Source organism: Pteropus medius, unplaced genomic scaffold (assembly GCF_902729225.1).
Source record: "Pteropus medius unplaced genomic scaffold, Ma_sr-lr_union100, whole genome shotgun sequence".
NCBI classification, from domain to species: Eukaryota; Metazoa; Chordata; class Mammalia; order Chiroptera; family Pteropodidae; genus Pteropus; species Pteropus medius.
In genome coordinates this window covers 33,140,203-33,160,803 of record NW_024354875.1, presented here as the reverse complement: position 1 = coordinate 33,160,803, position 20,601 = coordinate 33,140,203, and the positions used below count along the sequence as shown (strand labels likewise).

Genomic DNA, 20,601 nt, shown 5'->3' with positions numbered 1-20,601 from the left:
AAAGAGTATAAATTTAGTCTATCCTAACTATAGAACAGTATCTGTCAGGAGGTATTTGCTAAACATATGAATTTTAATTTTAACAACATTTTTAAAAAGTTTTTGTAATTTTCCATATATAAAATCTATGGAATCTGTTTTTGATAGTAGACCACCCTCTCTGAGGTGGTCGCAGAAGTTGTGTCTGTCTTCGTGAAGAATCACTGATCTCCCCTCACCCCTAAACTCTATAAGCAACAAGAAAGTAAAGCTCTGTTTTGGTCACTGTTACGGATTTCCACTCTGACACGTGCCAAAGGTGCTCAATCATTAACTGATGCATGAACGAATTACCATCTCAATCTCTATCCAGGTAAGTGTATCCTGTTCTCTTTCCTTCCTAACACTTTGTTAGAGTCATTATATTGATCATCTTATATTCATATCGGTTAAATAGCACCTCTTCCAATAAATTTTAAGGACTCTGTGGGAGCAAATAAATCCCTATCAAGAAACTGAGGGTAAAGCCATCGGCCCCTCCATCCCACCCTGTCCCAAGCTTACCTCATATGTGACAGTACATTCTACAGTCTGATTTTCCATTATTCCTAGAATCCACTTCTCCATTACAAATGGGGGCTGAAAAACAAAAGTTAGGATGTTGTAGTGCCATAATACAGCCTGCCCTGCTACCAGGTATGCTCCTTTGAGGCCAGCTTTGCCATACACAACTGGAAAATAAGGCATAGTTTCAGATTATCACGGAGGGTCATGCTGGTTCACATGTATTTACAACACGCTAATGTCTGGAATTTTGGTTTTCATAAGACATCCTTTCGTATACTTATAAACAGCTAGTCTTGGTCTCCCATAGTCTTTTCTTTTCTGATGTATCCCTCAATCCTATCATTAGGTCAGTAATTCATGCTAATGTTTGAAATATCAGCAGAAAACTTTCTCACATTGAAGAGCAACCTTTAGCAATATAAAACCCAGAAGTGCCTTCCCTGAATGCAAGCAGTGGCTGGTTCAGTTGCTTCCACAATCACACTGCTTTCTGATATGTTGGACTATCTGGCCAAGCTGTGCATGCAAATGAAACCATGGAGACACTTTCCCACTATATTAAAACAAAAGATTAATGAAGAAGCCTACGCCTTGGATCCTATTTTAAGTCTGAAGAAAAGTAGTTGTATTAGAAATGAATCTCTACTGTCCATCCACCCTACCCATCCCTCCCTTCATTTCTGCTGACTGGCTGTGAGCTGGGTACAAAGCCAATGCAGCTAAGATTTAACAGGGTTTGTTTGTTTAATTAGGATGGTTATTGTTTCCGTTGGTGTTACAAAGTTCTACATATTTTGAACGGTCTGGCCTCATGCTATTTTCCCCATAAGCTCTGTTAATGTTGGTGTGTGATTTTTGCAGATGTGTCCTCAGGAATGCATATATGGCATCATAGCAAAAACACCTGTATTCAGTTTTACAACCACACCCTGTTATTTCTGCCGTGAGCGACTTCCTTCTGTCAGCAGGCAATAGCTTGGATCTTGCTTTTAAATGACACTGAAGCAATGAATTGGAACAAGTAGGGAGCAAAGAAGTACCTGTCCAGTTTTCAAGACTTCAAAACAATAGGTCCCAATAAAATAAGGGAAAGTTCAACCCGGATCATAACCTTTATAAATAAATAACACCATTAAAATAACTCGGTTACGCAGGGAAATCCAACAATGAATATCAAATCAATCTACTTGATGAACACACTTGTAAATTAAAAGAACTTGGGTGTTTAGCAATTTTATGCCTGGGAAGGGAACACATTTGCAAGTCTAATGCTGTGGCTTTGAAGACTCTTTTCACTTCCCCGCTTGTGTTATGTACCCTGGTTCTCCTTTGCTACCAACCCCATTTTCTTCACTGAAACCAAATACACAGTTAATAGTGTATTAGAGTTAATGGCTCATGTGAAGTTCAGGGTGACTGTCCTATTGACATCATGGTTATTTACCTGAAGTTGTTGACCTTTTACAATCGAAGTCTCAGATGCATTTTTTCAGTGTGACTGAAATGGAGTTAATTTTTTTTTTTTTTTCCATTTTGAGGAGAAGCTAAGCATTTCTGTACGTCTTTCTACAGTGTTTTAATGGGCTTGCTTCTACCATTGATCATAAAGAAGGAACATGCTCTCTCTGGCCACTCCGGGAATTCATAAGCATGAACTCCAGCAAGCCATGAAGACTTCAACACGTGCCCTCATGAATAACCTCATCGCAGTCCTTCCAGAAATTGAATACAATCAAGAAAGCCTTCCTCCTTACAAGTTTTCAAAGTTTAAAATGACTCAAAATTCAAGGTAAATATTTTCATCTTTAGCATTCTCTTTCCTTTAGTAAATGACAGAATAAGCATCAAGAAATGTAGAAAAAAAAATGAAATGACACTTTCTGTAGTACTTTTTAGTTCATACAGCATAAGTGGAATTTTAACAAAAAACTATTATGATCTCAATCTGCTAAATAAAATGTGCCTTTCAACAGCCAGCTTGAGGCTGAGCTGATGTGAGCATCGACAGCACAAAAGCACACTGCTGGGGTATTTTAATGTCTTTGTTTGATATCCATGAATTCAAAAAAGCTTTTAAGCCGTAAATAGAACCCTACCTTTGTCATCTTTAAAATCTCTGCATCAGGTAGGTTAGTGTTGAATGTCACATCTTTGATGTAGGTTATTGCAATTTCATCCCCATCCATCTCCATATACATTTTCCACTTACAATCCTGGAATTAAAAACAAAATTATAGAATTTGAGAAAGTGAAACAAATTTTTTTAGTCTCAATGTTTTATAACACATGAAGTATTCTAAATGAAGTATTGTTGGAGTGTATGTGTGTGTGTGTGTGTGTGTGTGTGTGTTTCAATAAAAGGACATAAAATTAGATCTCTTTATATAACTCAATAACCCCAGTTAGGGCAGTCTTGAGACATAATTTATCAACTTAAGTGTTCTATTATAGGAGTTGCAAACTCAAAATCCTAAAGGGGCCAGGCAGATAATAAAAATGAGTAAAGCCAGGCAGTTTCATTATAGTGCCTTAAATTGTAATCTTTCAAAATCCACCCATTTAATTTATGTATTAAACATTGCAGGAATATTTTTTTCACTGACACAAAGGGATATGGTCTTCCCACTTTTTTTTTTTTTGAAATAATAAGGCCCTCTTGATTATCTTTCACTTTTCTAGAATTGATAATGACATGGGTTCGAGAAAGAGCTTACTTTCCTCTTAACAAGAAGAAAAACAATACTGTAAATGTGATGATGTACGGCGACTGATAACTGGCCTAAGTATTGGGGAGTTATGGAGAGGATAAGGGACTCTGGGGAATCAAAGGGTCACTGCCTTAAAGGGACAACCACCATTCAGCATCTATTGATTGTCCCCATGAGGGAATATGAGCCCAGCCTTGCTAGGTCCGGCAATGTTTCATGAAAGGCTAAATATCTGGATTCTTATATGAAATCTCTTGATTTTTCAAATGATGTTAATTGAATTTCCAGTAAAAGCACCATGTAATGAAAATGTGCTTTGCACCATTAGTAACCGGGGAATGTAAATTAAAATCACACTGAGATACCACTATACGCTCAGCAGATGGCTAAGATTGATAATATCAAATGTTGGCCAGGATTTGGAACTACTGGATTGCTGGTGGGAGTGTAAATGGTAAAGTCATTTTGGGAAAAGTTTGGCAATTTATTATAAAACTAAATATATACCCATTCTATGACCCAGGAATCCTAATCCTAGGTATTTACCCAAGGGAACTGAAAAAAGACTTGTACAGTATTGTTCTGAGCAGCTTTCTCCTAATAGCAAAAAAACAAAAACAAAACAAAACAAAAAAACTGAAAACAGGCCAGTGTTCAGCATAGGAGAGGGATAAATTGTGGTCTAGTCAGTCATAGAATGGAGTATTACCCAGCCAGACAAAGGAACAAATTACTGATGCATGCAACGACATGGATAAATCACAAAATCATTATAGTGAGTGAAATTCTTATACAAAAAAGAACATACTGAGAATTCCACTTACGTGACTTTTTAGAACAGACAAAACCAATCTCTGGTGGAAAAATACCCAGAAGAGTGGCTGCTTCTGCAGATGGGAAGAGGCTGGGGCACGAGGGAATTTTCTAGGGTGCTGATGCTCTGTTGATAGGGGCTTGGGTTATACAGGTGTATGCATTTGTCAAAACTCAGCAAAGGTATACTTACGACACGTGCGTTTCTTATTGAACTCTAGCATACTGAAATATTTAGAAGGAAGTATACCGATACCTGTAAATTACTTTGAAATGCATAAAAAATAAGGATTGATAGAGAGTTAAAAGGATAGATAGATGGACAGATATGTGATAAGGCAAGTAGAGTAAAATGTTAATGATGGAATCGTGGGGGTGGGTGTACGAAGGTTCACTGCAAAATTTTTTTCAACTTTACTGTATGAAAAATGTCATAATAAAGATATGGGGGTCTAAACACTGTGTATGCAATTAAAAGGAAAAATCAACCCTTGTCTTTGTATCAGATTTGACCCCTGGACCATAAATTCACCTTCTCCCTTATATTCTTTGAAGACTGAAGGATTCTGAAAGATCAAGGATAAGGTACTGAGCCTTTTACATGCTGAAACTAGAAAATGCTGTCCTAGCAGTAGACCTGGACTGTTTCCTGAGCAAGCCCAGACAGAATTATTATGGAAGAGCACTAACAAAGAGGCTGTTGAAAACCTCTTGGCTTAAACAGGAAGCTGGGGGAGAATGATGTTTTAGGAAAGCTTCTAGACAAATTGCAGAGCCAAGGAGGGCCCAGGCCTGAGGGGACTGACCCCTTTTGCCCAGCCACACTCACAAGATGGAGAGCCAATTAATGAAGGAAAAGGTCTATTCAATAACATGAAAACCCAGCTCTTGGCTAACATCAGTCAAATTAGTCACTCAGAATTTACGAATCTCCAAGTATTTCTTTGTTTTGGAGCCACTGCTACCCCAGCAACCTGGGCCTGGAGATAACTGTGCGGGATAATGACTCTTCGGAGTGATGAAGGCCCTTCCCTGAAACAGCCAGGGCCTCCCCCGGGCAGTGGCTGAAATAAAAAGCCTTACAAAAGCTGAGTTTACTTAGTTCTGTTTGTTTTGCCTGCCAAGTTTTAGAATTGTTTGCCAAAAGCACAGTTTAAAAGACCTTGAACTGAGTGCAAATGCCCAACTCCCTCTGCTTCGCTCTCCCATGTCATCCCCGCATGCCAAGACCTCGTGCCCCAAAGTACACACACTTAGAGGGGCTCTACGGTGAGAGCAGGCTGACGGGAGGGACTCATAACTGTGGGGTGCTTACTGTGCTCTAGGCCTGTCGCTGGGTACGTACACTGTGCTATTTTATTTGATATCCATAACGACCCTGCAAGTCAGGTTTATTTTCCTATTAGGCGAGTGAGAAAGATGAGTCTCAGAGCGATTAAGGAATTTTCCTAGGGATTCCAGGCCAATAAGTGGTGGAGGTGGGATTGTAACACCGCAAGGTGGCCTGGCTCCAAAGTTGGAGGAGATACCAGCTAGGAGGGGTGGCAGGACGGACTCAGTGGACGGCTTCCAGAACGCCATAATGGGACCAGCGATTGACGACAGGCAGGAGGGAGAAGGACCAGAGGATATTTTGCTAACATGACAAAAAAAAAAGCTAGAAAATCAGACCGTGGCAACTGCTTGTTTGTTCCCCAAAGTCCAACTTGGAGAAACACAAACAGATCTACATAATCGGGTTACAGACATGTTACTTTTTAAATTGTCCTTTTATCTGAAAGAAAGCCTTTTACCTGGACCATAAAAGAAGATAGCCACAGAAGCAATAAAACTATAATCAAAGAAGTTCTAAGACAAGGGAGGCATTATCCATTCATTAAAAACCAGGTACTGCTTGTTATAAAGCTGAGTTAGAAAGAAAGAGAATACACAATATTCGCCTGAATTATTGACTTAATCTGTAATTGCCCTGCTGTTTAACTCTTAGGCATTTTCAGGGCATCTATGATTAAATTATTACCTAGTTAAGAAAAGTAATCCACAAGTTAATGAAATTCTTTAAATTCTGCTCGATTTCAAATTACTCTAAGGTACGCTGGGTATTTTTGTTACCCAGTGAGTCAGAAGGTGTCAGTGAGCATTCTTCAGAACCATCAGAATTTAAACAAGTTACTGAATTCCACAGGACCCAATTCCAGATGAGATATCATGTAACGCGTTAAATCAGTAATATCGCTAAAAGTAACAATTCCACATATTTATAAACAAACCCAATATAGGATTTTACATGCACAATTGCTATATTTTCAGTTTCTCGGTAGTGATAGGAACCAGGTAATGGGAACGTGGACTCTGTTTTAAAAACTGTTCACTTTTACCCAGGTGGACTATTGATTTTGGCTTGACGTGAGTGACAGAAATGTGCGTATTGATTTTTGAATCGGAAACATTCAAGAGTCGCTTCGGACGTCTGTGAATGACTCTCAGTCCTGACAGGCATAGATCAAAAGCAGACAACTCTGTTTTCTGAGAGAGCCCACGGGGCCTCAGAGAATTCCTTTTCCAAAACCATTTTGCCCTCGGTGGTCTGAAATGGCCCTGTTATTCACTCATTTGGTTTAAAGTGTTGAAGATTGCTATTAAAATGAAAATAAGATAGAAAAATATTACACATCGAGCCGTTAGTGGGGGAGCAGCAGAGGGAGAAGATGAAAGATCACAAGTTTAAAGTCTAACTACTTGAGCTTGAATTCCAGTTTTGTCACTCCCCGCCCCCACTGCCAACCTTAGCCGAGTTATGTAACCTGTCCCAACCTCAGCGTTCTTTATTCACTAGTGGGTCATTGTATCGTATGAGGATTAAATGAGATAATATAAATAAAGTACCCAGCACTGTGCCAGAGCCAAATTAGGAGCTTAAAAAGCAGCGATTATCATTCTCACCAATACTGGTCACCAACAGAGCTCCAATTTGTTATTGGACTAGCTGGCCCATCATCTAGCAGTGACCTAAGGGAATGGGCTGGAAAGTAAGTGAGCTTTCATAGGCAGGCAGGTATAAGAGTGTCTAAAATAGGGATCTGGCCAGATGAGGAAGCCTGGGTCAGAGCATCTGTTTTTTTTTTTTCCAAATTGAATATTTTATTAACATGGTTGTTGTCTTGGTCAGAACATCTATCTTGGGCAGGAATTTGGGGATACAAAATAGCTCTGGTGTCCGGAAATGATCAGAGTTGAAAAAGAAGGTACAGCCAGGTGGCAATATAATGGCTGGTTTTATGAAATAAATAGAAGAAGAAACTTGTATCTTCTTACATAGGTGGATTATATAACAACACTAATCCTGCCCTTTCCTGTGTCAACAGATTCTGATGCAGTCCTACCAACAGGAACATCAAACATCTGGAGGTACAATGGCTACGGAATGTGATTGACAACCAGAGAGAGCCTTATCGCAGATGTGGAAACTGAAGCATAGAAAGATGAGGTAATTTAACCAAGATTCACACAGATAGCAAGTGGTGGCATTCAGAATTAAACCAAAGTAGCCTCTTGGTGCTATGAGAGCACCAATCTTTTCCCCTCAGCCTTTTCTGAATCCTAAACTATCAAAAAGTAAGAATTACAGTACAAAGGAATTCCATCTTCCAAAGTCAACAAATAGGCCAAATCACCTGGGTGAATTTCTTTAAAAGGCTCCATGGCAGAGATGGAAATACTGAGTCTCTAAAATAAGTTTAACATAGCCAGTTCTCCCCTCCATTGTTGAAAAAGATCATTGTTAAAAGCACATATGGTTCCATTCCACTGTCTGTATGCCCCCTTTCTTAATTGCTTTGCCAGTGTCTGGAATCACAAATACCTCCCTCCTGGGTTAAGCTTTGTGGCTAGACATGACTTCTACTTTCCAAACCGGAAACCACTCACTCCTAGCTAGCTGCACAAGCAGATCATGGGGCAAGTCCTGACTACCATGGGTTTTTATTACATAACTAGATTCCTATCCAAGGGGACATTCCCACTGTTCAAATTTTTATCTTGATGCACATTTCTAGGGAGTGCTAATTAGTAATCAATAGGGAAAAGGCACTGACAACAGGAGCAGAGCTGGGCACTAAGAAGTTCTTTGGTTAGGACTTTGAATAGCAACAACCCCCTTCCCCCCCCACCCCCCGCAACAAACAAACAATTTTCTAAACCTTTCCACTAGCTAATCTGCCTCTCAATGCAAATCTACAAGAAACATGAAATTTTGTTGGGGAAATAGCACAGTGTGTTTACCCAGCAACATGCCTAGAGCACAGGGTTTTTTTTTTGTTGGGGAAAGGGAAAGTTTTGCATTTAAAACTGATAAAAAAATGACAATTATGTTGGGTGCCCAGGATATGTACCTGTTATCTGGGCAGCTGCTGAAATACCTGGATAATTTTAGGAGCAAGTGCATGGTTAATGGAGGATGAGAAAGTATTTCCTTTGAACTGCCTCAGCACTGCCAGTTATGTTTAAAAATTTTCTGAATTAAGATTACTGGCCAAGTAAAACAGAAACTCTCAACACTGTGAAGATAAAATCCTAAACAACACTTAGTTAATACTAAATTAAGTATCTCTTACTGAGAAATCACTATTATATTCTTTGCAAGCTGTTTCAAACTCTTTGGAGTTCCAACTAGTATAAGTGATACCAAACATAGACACATAGACATCCCTTTTCCCTCCCACAATACACAATACAAAAAAAAAAAAAAGGAAGGAAGAAAGGAAGAGAATAAAAAGAAATAATCAAGATACAGGTAAATTTTCTGAATAAAAAAAAGGATTAAAGGCAGCACAAAAATTAAACTATCAATACTATTTTAAATTCTGGGCAATTCATAGACAACAATCTCTCTCTCCACTTTTTTCCCTACCAAAATTTTATTGCAAATATCAACACCATAGATAAATCTTTGGAAATCTAGGGCCAAGATTATTCAGGACATTTCAGAAGGAAACAGACCCCAAATCAGGCTTTCAGGCTCGTACAGATAACCTCTACCTGAAGGTTACAGACAAAAACAAAAGAAAAAACAAAAAACCAACTGACGTATCTTTTTATTAAGATACAATTTGCATACAATAAAACGCACAGATTTTTAAGTGCATAGATTAGTGAACTTTGACAGATGTTTACACCAGTGTAACCACCCTATCAGGCAAGTTGTTTCCACTACTCTACTAAGTTCCCTAATGCCCTTCTCCCTTGCCCTTCTCCAGTTGATTCCCACTGCACAACCAGAGGAACCCACTCCCCCAGTTTCTATTAACATAGATGAATTTTGCCTGCTCTAGAACTTCACGACATTGAAATTCACAGTAGGCACTGTATATGTCCAATTTCTTTCACTCAGAATAATGTTTTTAAGATTAAGTCATGTTATCTAATCCTCACAGTCTTACAGTGCTGTTAGAAATAGCACTGTCCCATTTTACAGATGAGTAGACAGAGGCTCAGCAAATGTTGAGATTTGCAGCAAGTTCACTTAGCTGCGTTGGGACTGGAACTTAAGTCCTGGGCATGCCCAATCTAAAGAAAAAGTAAAATCACCAGAGAACACGCAGGATTCTAGCAAAGAGGCCCCTCCACCTGACAAAGGCCTGCACTGAGCAAACATTTGAAAATTTATAAAATACAGAGGTTGGAATCAACTTTTTAAGATTCAAGAGGGTGAGGAAGGGAAACAATCTCATAGCAGGCGACTGACTGTTGTGAAATGTGAGAAGTAACACAAGATGAAATAAAAGTATGATAGAAATGTTGGTCATGCTGGTTATTAAAAGTAGTAAGATGTTGATGACTTAGGCCTCCAAAGGCGCCTTTACATGCGTTGCTATTATCTAGCTCAGCTGCTGAAACCTGCTGTTTTAAAGGCAGGAGAGTAGAACATCCCGTGACAGCACCTGGGTTATTTATCATTATGTATCACCCTGCTACACTCTATTTTATTATGCTGCCTTTAAAAGGAAGATAATGCAAGTATGGTTAATTTGCTTCTCTTCTTTATCTATACAGTGTCTTGACCCATCACGGCTTTGTCCCATGAGATTTGTTTTTCAACCAAAAAGAAATCCGCAAGAAACTCTCCCTAAAAATTCCATTAATAACCTCTTTCAGTGCGTATAGGTTGCAGGGTCTGGAACTAAGAATGTTTTAATCTCTTCGGCAAAACAATGTCTCATAATGATGTACAGGACTATTGCTGTACTGATGAAGAATCATACATAATTCAGCACCTTTCACTTGGCACCACTGTGATGTCCTCATTAGCCGTGGCTCACAGTGTCTGTCAGATGGTGTCCATGCGAACGCAGGCATTATATTGTCTTTGAGATGTGCAGCTGCTTCCATGACACTGCCAGTATATAAAAACATGACGCCAGTTTGTTTTATTTAGTGCTAAACCTTCCAGTTTGTAAAAACAAGGCTGACACAGAGCCTGACATGAGGCAGTGAAAATAATTAGCTCTCATTTTCTCAGCCTCCTATTTCCTTCTCCCTGCTGTGTTCTCTTTCCACTAAACCACCACATGTCAGTCGAAATGGGAGGCAATTAGTGGGCTCATTTCAGTCCCCACAACTGTGCTGAAAAGAAAGTATTTATGATGGCACAATGAACAGCTGAAAGATTAAATAACATTTGCCTTTTGAAAAGAAAATGACTTCTAGCTAAATGGGCAATTTTTGATTATTCTCAAACAAGCTTAGAGTAGTTGGTTTTTAAAATACAAGAAAGGAAAATGAGTCATTTTTAGGTGAAAGAATCAAATAAAACTTGACACAGTAATGCAAATAACCGATGTTTTATTGCAAAATATGTAAATGCGTTATACCCTTAACAATGGCTTGTGTCTAAGGTCAGGGCAGATTGGTGCCAACCAGACACCAGTGGAGATAAGGTTGTTATACTGCATTTTGGGGGTTGTTATTTGAGTTATGTATGAAAAAAGGGCTTTAGGGATAATGTTAAAATAAAGTGAAACAAATCAAGTGAGACATACTTTCATGTGATGTATCACACACTCGACTACCTAAAATGGTTCAAATATTAGTTGACATGTTTGAAAAGGGTTTTTTAATTTTTTTAAACTATATTTGAAATTGGAAGGTACTAAGTATTCATCTTGGAAAAAAAATAGTAAGTCTTGCTATCAGTTTTTGAATAATTATGAATTTATTCTATCCCAGACTAAGTTTCTTAAATATAGAAGGTGGTCTTGCTTACCTAATTACTGCTTCAATTTTTTTTGTAATACTGAGAAACGGGCTGTAAATAAACTTCTAGCCAGAACCCTCAAAATATAAAAACAACTCTTTTATGTACTAAATTCTCCTCCTACCTCCCATGACTCCAGAAGTGACTCCAAGAAATAGGATTTTTGAAAAAACACTGGCCTAGTTTGTAGACATCGTTTACTGGTTGAGTTAGTCTCAGTCCAAATCCTAAAAATCCTTTTCCAGCATAGTGCTTTTAATTTCATTTCAAATAATCTATCCCTTGTATAGTGGAAAGTATTTATAAAAATCATTGCTTTAAACCTATAGAGTTGCAGAACATACAGGGATCCCCAGAGGCTTTGGAGAACCTGCTTCTGAAAGCAGAGGTCCCCTCTATTATCACCAACTGTGCCTGTCGTCATGAAGTCAACAACGATGACTGTTCCAACATTTTTAAAAGACAATCACAAATTTAAATTTTGTTTCTCTGTGTCCATAAGTATATTCTTACTCTTTACAAACACAGATCCTAATCTTTGATTCATACAATATGGTTAGTGTATCTACATGAGCCAGTGGTGACTCAAGGAGACCTAAGCCAACAATGGATTCAGTGGGAGACTGGAGCTCTCTTTGAGCTAACTACTCATATTATTATAGCTGGAAACCAGCAATGATGTGTTGTAATTTCTTCAAACCCAGGTCTTATCATGTATATACTTCCTTGCTATTAGCTATTTTAAAAGGAATTCATAATCTTGGTTAAAAAGACTAAGAGTGATCCAATAGTGTACTGGAGCCAGTTCTCATGGGGTGATTGCTCACATCTCCCAACTTCAAGTTCAGTGATGTCAGATTGGTAACTTGAAATTGGCCATCGTGGGAATACTTACGCCATGGAAATCTGTAAAACACTACAAGTCAGGACTGTTTTCTTCAGTCGTTAGACATTTTCTGGCATGTCATTTCTGCACATTGGTCCATCAACAAGAACGTACTGAGCATCATTTCTATTTTGGCCCTAGTTCCATAGGCGGCTGCCTGGCCAGTATGAAGTTCATGGCCACAGTTCAATTAGAAATCAGCAGCAAGTCATGTAGTCAAATTCTGAACTGGATTTGTTCCTTCGCTGTGAATGAAAACTTGTATTTCTGATAGAACCCTACTGCTGCAACCTTATGTTTCTTATAGAACCCTACTGCTGCAACCTTAGGCACAGAAACACATGAGTGTACATATATTCCCACACTCAAAATAGTAGAGCATGGGAAATAAATTTCCCTACACTATATTTTTAATAAATGCCAGATATATCGAAGTAAAGCCCCGCTTTTAGCTGTTCTGAAATTTATAAAAGGTGTTGGCTTTTTACTTCCTTACAAAACCCTTTTCTTTATGCCTTGTTATTTTATTCATGTTTATCTATCCATTTATATAAATTACGCAATAGGAAAAAAGGCCCTGTCTGACCGTTTATTTATATTCACAGTGCTCTGAGAAAGGGCTTGGAGAGTCAATTAAGTTTATTAAATGTAACATTTTATAAGCAATCTAATAAAGACCTAAAAGCACAATAATAGTGGAAAGTATTTATAGAAATCATTGCTTTAAACCTATAGATGAAACAACTGGAGATGCAGAACTATTGACTCAATTTCTTTGGGTGGGGAGTGGGAGAAGCGGATCATGACAAGGGTGGGAGGAGGATGAAGGAAAGGTGGATGGGAAAAGCTTTCTGCTCTGATGGGCAGGTAACTGTGCTTCCACCTCTTCAAAAGCATTTCTCTTATGTTCTCTTCCTGGTTTACTTGCCTCTTCAAAATACCTCTCAAGAAGAAAACGATAGTGATGGTCACCTGGCGGGAGGCACTAGAGCAGCGAAGCCCATCTCTGTTTAAGGGCAGCTCTAGCCAGAGTGTTGGGAGAGACGGGGTGCTGTTTCCGAGGCTTCTCCCCTAACCCCAGTCTCTTTTCTATGGCAGGTAATCAACTTAGACCCCTAGGAGCCCAGCCCAGGCAGGTTTCCTTGCCTCGCTGGGGAGGACAGGGAACAAGGATTCAAGGGACAAAGTGTGTGACTCTAGCATTCACGAGGAATGGATGGCCTCCCAAATACTTCCTTCATAACTCTGCTTCTGGATTTTTATGATGCAAAATCTCAAAAAAGATCTTAGTGAGAAAACTTCTGGGTGATTTGATAGTTTATTCCTTGGTAATTTGAGACTCAATATTCCTGACTGGTGAATTTATTAGAGATACAATAATAAACTCTATGTAGCCTAATATTTCAATAAAAAAGGGCGGTTGCCACACTGGGGAGCGCATGAAGCTGCCTGGGATTCTGGAAACCCCTTTACTTTGTGCCAAGTCGAAGGCCTTAGGTTATAAAACACAAGGCACTGATGAAAAAATTTGCTTTTTTATTACCTATGTATTGGCAATATAATATTTTAGGGGACGCTGATCACTTTCCAAAAAAGGGACTATGACAGTATGGTCGAGCTCTTGCTGCCCCTTACTCGGTAGGGATTCTGGGTAAGGAAAGTTACCACTCCCTTCCTCAGTTTCCTCCCAGGGATGATATGGGTATAAATGCTCCTTGTGATGGTGGGTCGTCACAATTACACGAGAAAAATGTTTGCAAACAGTTGCCAAAGTATAAAGGTATAAAATCATAATAATTACAAGCATTGTAAGCCCCTAGCACAAGATACTTGAGCCGAGAAAGACCCAAGCATTGTAAGCCCCTAGCACAAGATACTTGAGCCGAGAAAGACCCAATTTCTGCCAATTCCATTGTCATAACTTCAAGGCTGCCTCAACAGACAATGCTATTTAAATTAATCATTAATTGTACAATTGTACTCTTTAGAAACAGGTCAAAGTGAATGGGTAAAACTCATTCGCATTCATTATTAATTTAAATTGTCAGTGAAGCCTTTGGTCTAATCGTTTTCTCTGGCCAGTTGTCTCAAAAAAGGAAAGGAAAGAGGCCATTTCATCTGGGGAAGAATTCTTGACATGTATATGGTGCTACGGTCTGGTGAGAGCCTGTTCTCTGGAAGGGTGTGGCAGTAAGACCAAGACCACGGGCAAGGTGTCGCACAGCGGCTCCTGACCACTACAGCAGGCACAGGCTCTCAAATGAGAATAGCTTTGCTCGGTTGGGCGAACCATCCTCACTTTTGTGTCATAATCCATCTGGTTGTAAAATGAGGCTGACCAAAAGGAATTTAATTTGAAATCTTAGACCAAAAGGTTGACAGGTCTCACAATGATATGTTTGTATAAGGTCATAGAATTTTCATTGTTTCCTCTTGGTAGGTCAATTACTGAACTGACATACCAATTTTAGATGGTATTTAGCTGGTGGGCTTTCTCAGATGCAATGGGAAAATGTAGCTGCTATTTTCATGATAGCGTCACTGTCATATATTACTCCCAATGGTCGCCATTAGAACACATCTTTAATTTCATTTGTAAAAGAAAAGGTGAAATGGTCAAGCAAATCTTCCTGATATGCAAACTCAGGTTTGGAGAGAACTTCCAAGCTCCTGTGTCCTCTTGTAACTTTTCTAGTCATGGAGACAAGGCTAAGGCTTTATCTTTTCCGTGAAGATGGGTCTGTGAGAACTCAGTTCATTGGGATTTTGAGGACGTCTTTTTTTCTTGGGATCTACTGTTAAGGGTCAAAGTGACAAGGTTTTCATGTGAGGAATTGAAATTTCAATTTCAGGCACATTTTTGAGAAAGTATTTCATAATGCAAGGGTTAGGCTGGCATAACTGGGTAGTTTAGAATTGGACAGTAATTTATTCTAGTATTATTTTATGAAAGTTTACAGATGGCTCAGAAATCTTGGATCAGGTATGAGAGAGAGCAAGTGTTTAATACAAAGGCTATAATAAAGATATAATTTCTGGTCTCAGCCTTGTCCTCAGCTTAGGCTGGTGACACACTTTCTCTTGCTATCAGTTTTCTAATCAGCGGTGACAATACTGTGCCTTATGCATCTCACAGAAATGCCAAGGGGATAAATGAGATGACATTTATGAAATAACCTGAGCTCTTTAGAAAGAAGTACTCTCTAAGCGTAAGCTTTAAACATCATATTCAGGAAATTATTTGCAAACAACCATGAACCCTTTCGAGCCCCGTTTCAAAATTCATCCCTTCCAAAAAAGCATTTCCTGGTTACACTCACCCCTTCTGGTCACTTTATGCTTTTAGCACCTTGGTATTACATCCACATTGTATATATTGCTTTTTGACTTATTACATTGTAACATCCTATCCTGCTGCCACACTAGAAACCACTGCACCATCCTGGCTCCTAAGTCTCACTCACCCATCTCCTTTCTAATTCATCCTCCTTTGTGCCTTTGAGAGATCTTTTGAAAATGTAAATCTGATCCTATCAATTCTTGCTTAAAAATCTTTACATTCTTTCGCTTAGCACATAAGACTGTTGTTTTTCAGGTCTCTGGCCATCTCTCTGGCCTTAACTCTCACCACATGCTCCATGCTAAGTTGTCCCCGAGGGAGCGATGCTTGAGTTGAGGTGTGAGAAATTAGCCTAAAGAAAAGCTCTCTGTGTTTTCCTGGCTTCATGCCTCTGAGGTTTTAAACATGCTGTTCCTTTTGCCTTCAAAGTCTTCTCCCTGACTATTATTTCCTAACCGTTTTCAAATTTTAGTTCAAGCATCACTTCTACCAAGAAGACTTCAAGATCCTCCTTTGACTCTGTTCTGTATCTGTTTTCGGTGCTCATCCACGTGCTTCTGAATGATGTGCTTGATGTTGTAAAAATGCATCATTCTGTATTATAACCATTCATTGATTTTGTCTTTTTCTCCTGATAAGCTACGAGTTCCTTGCAAGCCACAACTGTACTTCATAACTTTGTATTGTGAACATAGAGCCAGGACACAGAAGATCCTCAATAAATGCGTGCCAAATGAATAGATGAAATCATTACTCTGCATGGGCGACCGAGGAGCAGCAGAATATCGGAAGTTGCAGTGACTTTAGGCTTTGTGGATAACCAATGACTCAAGAAGTCTACACAGTTATGGTCAAAAATAGACCATGGTATTTGGTATCAAAATCATTTATAGCTTCTAATTTTTACTAAAAATATATTTTTCAGTTTTCTACAGTAACAAGTCATTTCTTTGTTAGCTGAAAATTTTCTTGTTTGAGGCTATTCTTGACAAGTCTCTTTCAAGAAAACTCTTCCTCCTTCTTTTACCACCTATGAGCCATAAAAACATTTAAACACAGAGCTCTCATAAACTGAGTACCATGGAGTCGAGGATACTAAAGAAGGCAAATTAAAATGTGCAATTTGTTTACCATGAGATGGACCTGGAGTGCCCACAGCTACAGAATTTCAGGGTTGGAAGGGGCCTTGGGTTGCTGTTGGAGAGACAGGAACTTACTGTCCTGACCCCTTTTCTATTGCTGCTTCTGACAACAGGGATCAATAGATGGTGGCTCATTTGCAGGACAGAAAATTAGCCACATACAAGGAATCTGGAGTTAGAGCAGCTCTCACTCAACCAGGTTATGTGGCTAAAACAAAGGAGGTAGAGATTTCCATTCAGCAAAAGCATCAATACACCTGCAGCAGTGCAGGGAAAACAGACCGTCAGGGATCTAGAAAGACTATCTTTGGAGAAGCGCCAGGTGAAACTCGACCCTTCACAACAATTTCCAGTCATTCCCAAGCACTGGTTCCAGAAATAGTCTGGGATAAGTGTGATTTCATTAGTGAAGGGCCAGTGGGCCAGCTGAGCTGACACTAGCCCTACCAGAGCAACTAGTTACAGGTTAGGAGGAGTTACATTTTCAAGGTCTTTGGGCTGTCTCCAAGGAAAGGTACAAATCATACAGCAGTTAAGAGCTTGATTTTGGGATCTGAGAGCACTGCATTCAGATCCGTATTCTGCGATTTGCTAGCCGTGTAACCCTTGGGCAAGTTATTTAACCTTCCAGAGCCTCAGTTTCCACATTTGTAAATGAGTGGAAAATAATAATCGACACCTCAGTACTATATGCCTGGAACACCGTAAGTGCTCAATTAATAGAAATTATCATTATTACTAGCCATGTATGGTAATCCAAAGTAATACAATCCTATTGATTCCAATTCATATGCCAAATAATTTTTCCACGCTCTAAATATAACAAAGTGAAAGCCTGACTCAATGAGTCTTGATCAAATGTTCTGCCGCCCTATTTAGAGCTGATATTTTGAGTTTGCATATTGCCTACTGTTCCACTCTCGGTGTTGTTTTACTCTCCATATTAAAAACTGATTCTCCCTCAGAAATAGGAAACAGGAAGCTGTGATGCCAACCAGCATAAACACTCACTCTGGTATTCACCGCCCCACTCCCCGTGCATGCTTTGCTGTGAGTTTCCTTGATGGTTTGGGTGGCCTCACACAGGACTCTTGAGTTGAACGAGAGAGTAAGATTTCTAGATTGGATTACAGAGGCAGCTGGCAGCCTTTCAACTAAAGTCTATTTTATAAAGTCTATAAATTTACTCAGAATTAAGTTACTAGCTGGTGGGGGGCGGGTATATAAAACCATGGAGTTCTAGAAGAGAAAAAAGAGTAAATTAGGTTGAAATTTATCCAAGAAATTTAAAATGTTATTTACCTGTGGGCAAGTTCCTGGTTTCAAGTGAAAACCAAAGACAAGTTCAAGGTTCACTATTTTTTCCTCATTTTCTTCAGGTTCACCTACTGAGTCCTGAAACAGAAAATCAAGCACCATTTATTCTAGATAGTGTTTTTTTTACTTCTCATGTAAAAGAGATGATTTCTCAGCACTAGTTTTTCCATTCTTGTCTATTGTTTAAGTTTTGGTTATTTTTGGATTAAGGCACAAATTATAATTGCTTAAAGCAAGAGAAACGACATCTTAAGCCTTTGAGAACTTTCCCAAATGATTTATCTCATGCACTACAGATTGAATGTCACCCTGTTACATTTTCGCAATGCATCTTGCGTTGTGCAATTTTATCCTAGAAATGCACTTAATACCTAGAGATGCACTGAAAGACTTTACCTTGAGAGTTTCACAACACTCAAAATATTTACGAGCTATCCCCAAAGAGGAATCAGGCAGTTCTGAGAGCATATGCAGATGGAGGACCAAGCAGAGGAACAAATGAACCTTCTAGGGCTTAGGGAAGGAAAATCATAATTGATAGTGAATGAGAAGAATTCTGTGTATTAACTGCAAGTATCTACTAATTTTATAATAAAGTATGCCATATACTTTCAGTCTATACTCAAAATGATATGTCAAATATACAAACATGTTGTTCAAACAATAAACCTCTCACCATATACAAGTGAAAATACAAAGCTCTAGTGTGTGAATTCCTTCAGTGACTTTTGAGTTAGACAAAGTCTCCAGAGACAGGTGAGAGGCCAGAGGTCCTCCCCTACAATGTTTGCCCCTCCATCCTCTAGCCACTAAGGTGACATCTGTGGGTCTTATCATGAATGTATTGTTAATATTTCAACTTGCAAAGAACAAGGGCGTTCAATTTAGGCACATTCTAAGCTTCACTCAAAGGGCCTTCTGTTGGACAGGTATGATTAAATTTCACTTCAAACAACTGTTCCGACATTGGCAAATGTAGGTGTGGAGGTGACAGGTGCATATGTCAATAAAAGCAGCATATTCTCAGTAAGAAAATACCTGACTTACCTTAATTAGTGGTGGGAAGTGAAACAAGTTTAGATAATCATGGGTTAATTTCTCAATGGCTGACTGTAAAAAAAAAATCATATGACTTTATTAATGATCCGATAATGCCAACAGAGGATTAAAATTATTGTGCACATATAAAGGCATTCTTTATTTATGTAGTTCATAAAATATCTTAGAGATGTTAATATCCAACATCTATTGAGAATAAATCTGATTGTTCAAAGTATTATATGCGGTTTGTAATTATTTAATGGAACAGGAAGATATTTAAGATGTTAAATCTCACATTAAACAATAAATAAAACCATTCTTCAAATACTGGTAAAGTAGTGACAAGTTAATGTTCTAGTGTATAGAATGCAGTTGTCACCCTGAGTAAATGTGGGAAAAACAACAAAGAACATGAATATATCACCAGAGACTTTCATTAAGGCTGAAATCTCACTAAAGGGTTGGTTGCATTGTAAGGGCTTTTCTATGGATATGTGTCCAACACTCCCTCCCCCAATGAAGCACAAAGAACTCTTAAAGGAAAGGAGGACAATTTAAATTATGATTCTTTTTTAAACTCATCGGGTATAATCCAGCTTTTCTGTGAACTGAACATATCACGTAGAGAGTAAAAAAGTGCCAACGTGAGAAAAATTAGATGCATTTTTAAAAGTGAAATGAAAACTGTTGACACTTGACAATGTAATGAACACCTATTGGATGTTCAGCCCTATTTCTTGTACACAGCCCCTCTACATGAGGGCTTCCAGGCACCGGGGAGAAGGGAGCCACGACAGGATTAAAGGGACAGCCGAGTAGCAGATGGGTAGGTGGAGAGAGGGCTCCAGGGGCTAGTGTTATGACCTACCGTTTAAGGGCCAAGAGACTCGTTGAGATGGTGTACAACAATGCTTGTGCCTGTCTTAGTGAAAAAAGCAGAGAATGGAGGGCCCATTCTTACCAAAAGGGTGTGTGTGTGTGTGTGTGTGTGTGTGTGTGTGTGTGTGTGTGTGTGTGTGTGTGCACACTGACAAGTACCAGGAAGGCTCCCTCTGGTCTGGAGGTACTCATGTGGTGTCTCAACTGGAAAGGCTCAGCTTGAAGCATTATTTATCCTTAGCACTCCAAGTGTGTATGCAGGACCCTCCCAGAGCAAGTTTCCATGACCCCTTTCCTCTCAACCTTCCCTGTCATATAAGCTTACTGGTCAGATTTACGCACGACCCAGCTGAGTTTCATGGAGTGTCATGTGTTGGCCAAATCCTCATTGAGTGGTCACTGGCTCCAGCAGTTAGGTGGAGGGTTCATGTGCCTGACTTTTGTGACTCACCCCTCTGGGACCCAATTGTCTTTATGTGCACATACAGATTCATCTGGGAGCTTGAGGGGAATCTTGAGTCTCCCCCCGCCCCCCGCCCGAATACCACCAAGCCCCTCTTTTTTGAGCTCAGGGTAGACCCTGCATTGGGAGAAAAGGACACTGCACTGATCCCACCCCATCCGGAAGCTTCCAACGAGGGCTTTTTCTCTATATGCGTGTGTTTCTTGGCATCTCT

General features: G+C 39.3%; 1 protein-coding gene across 4 annotated transcripts in view; it reads right to left on the bottom strand.

The window, feature by feature from the left end:
- Nucleotides 1-20,601, bottom strand: part of MAP3K20 (mitogen-activated protein kinase kinase kinase 20) — a 154,281-nt gene that overhangs the window by 7,311 nt on the left and 126,369 nt on the right. The window contains exons 15-18 of one of the 4 annotated variants that reach the window (XM_039855520.1): nucleotides 19,052-19,114; nucleotides 17,990-18,082; nucleotides 2,643-2,759; nucleotides 544-618 (exon numbers count right to left, since the gene is read on the bottom strand). In XM_039855520.1, coding sequence (XP_039711454.1) covers nucleotides 544-618; nucleotides 2,643-2,759; nucleotides 17,990-18,082; nucleotides 19,052-19,114 — 348 coding nt within the window. Of the gene's footprint in view, nucleotides 1-543; nucleotides 619-2,642; nucleotides 2,760-9,143; nucleotides 10,459-14,769; nucleotides 15,001-16,509; nucleotides 16,576-17,989; nucleotides 18,083-19,051; nucleotides 19,115-20,601 lie in introns of those variants that run through there. The other 3 variants (XM_039855521.1, XM_039855526.1, XM_039855523.1) reach the window with 3 other exon arrangements.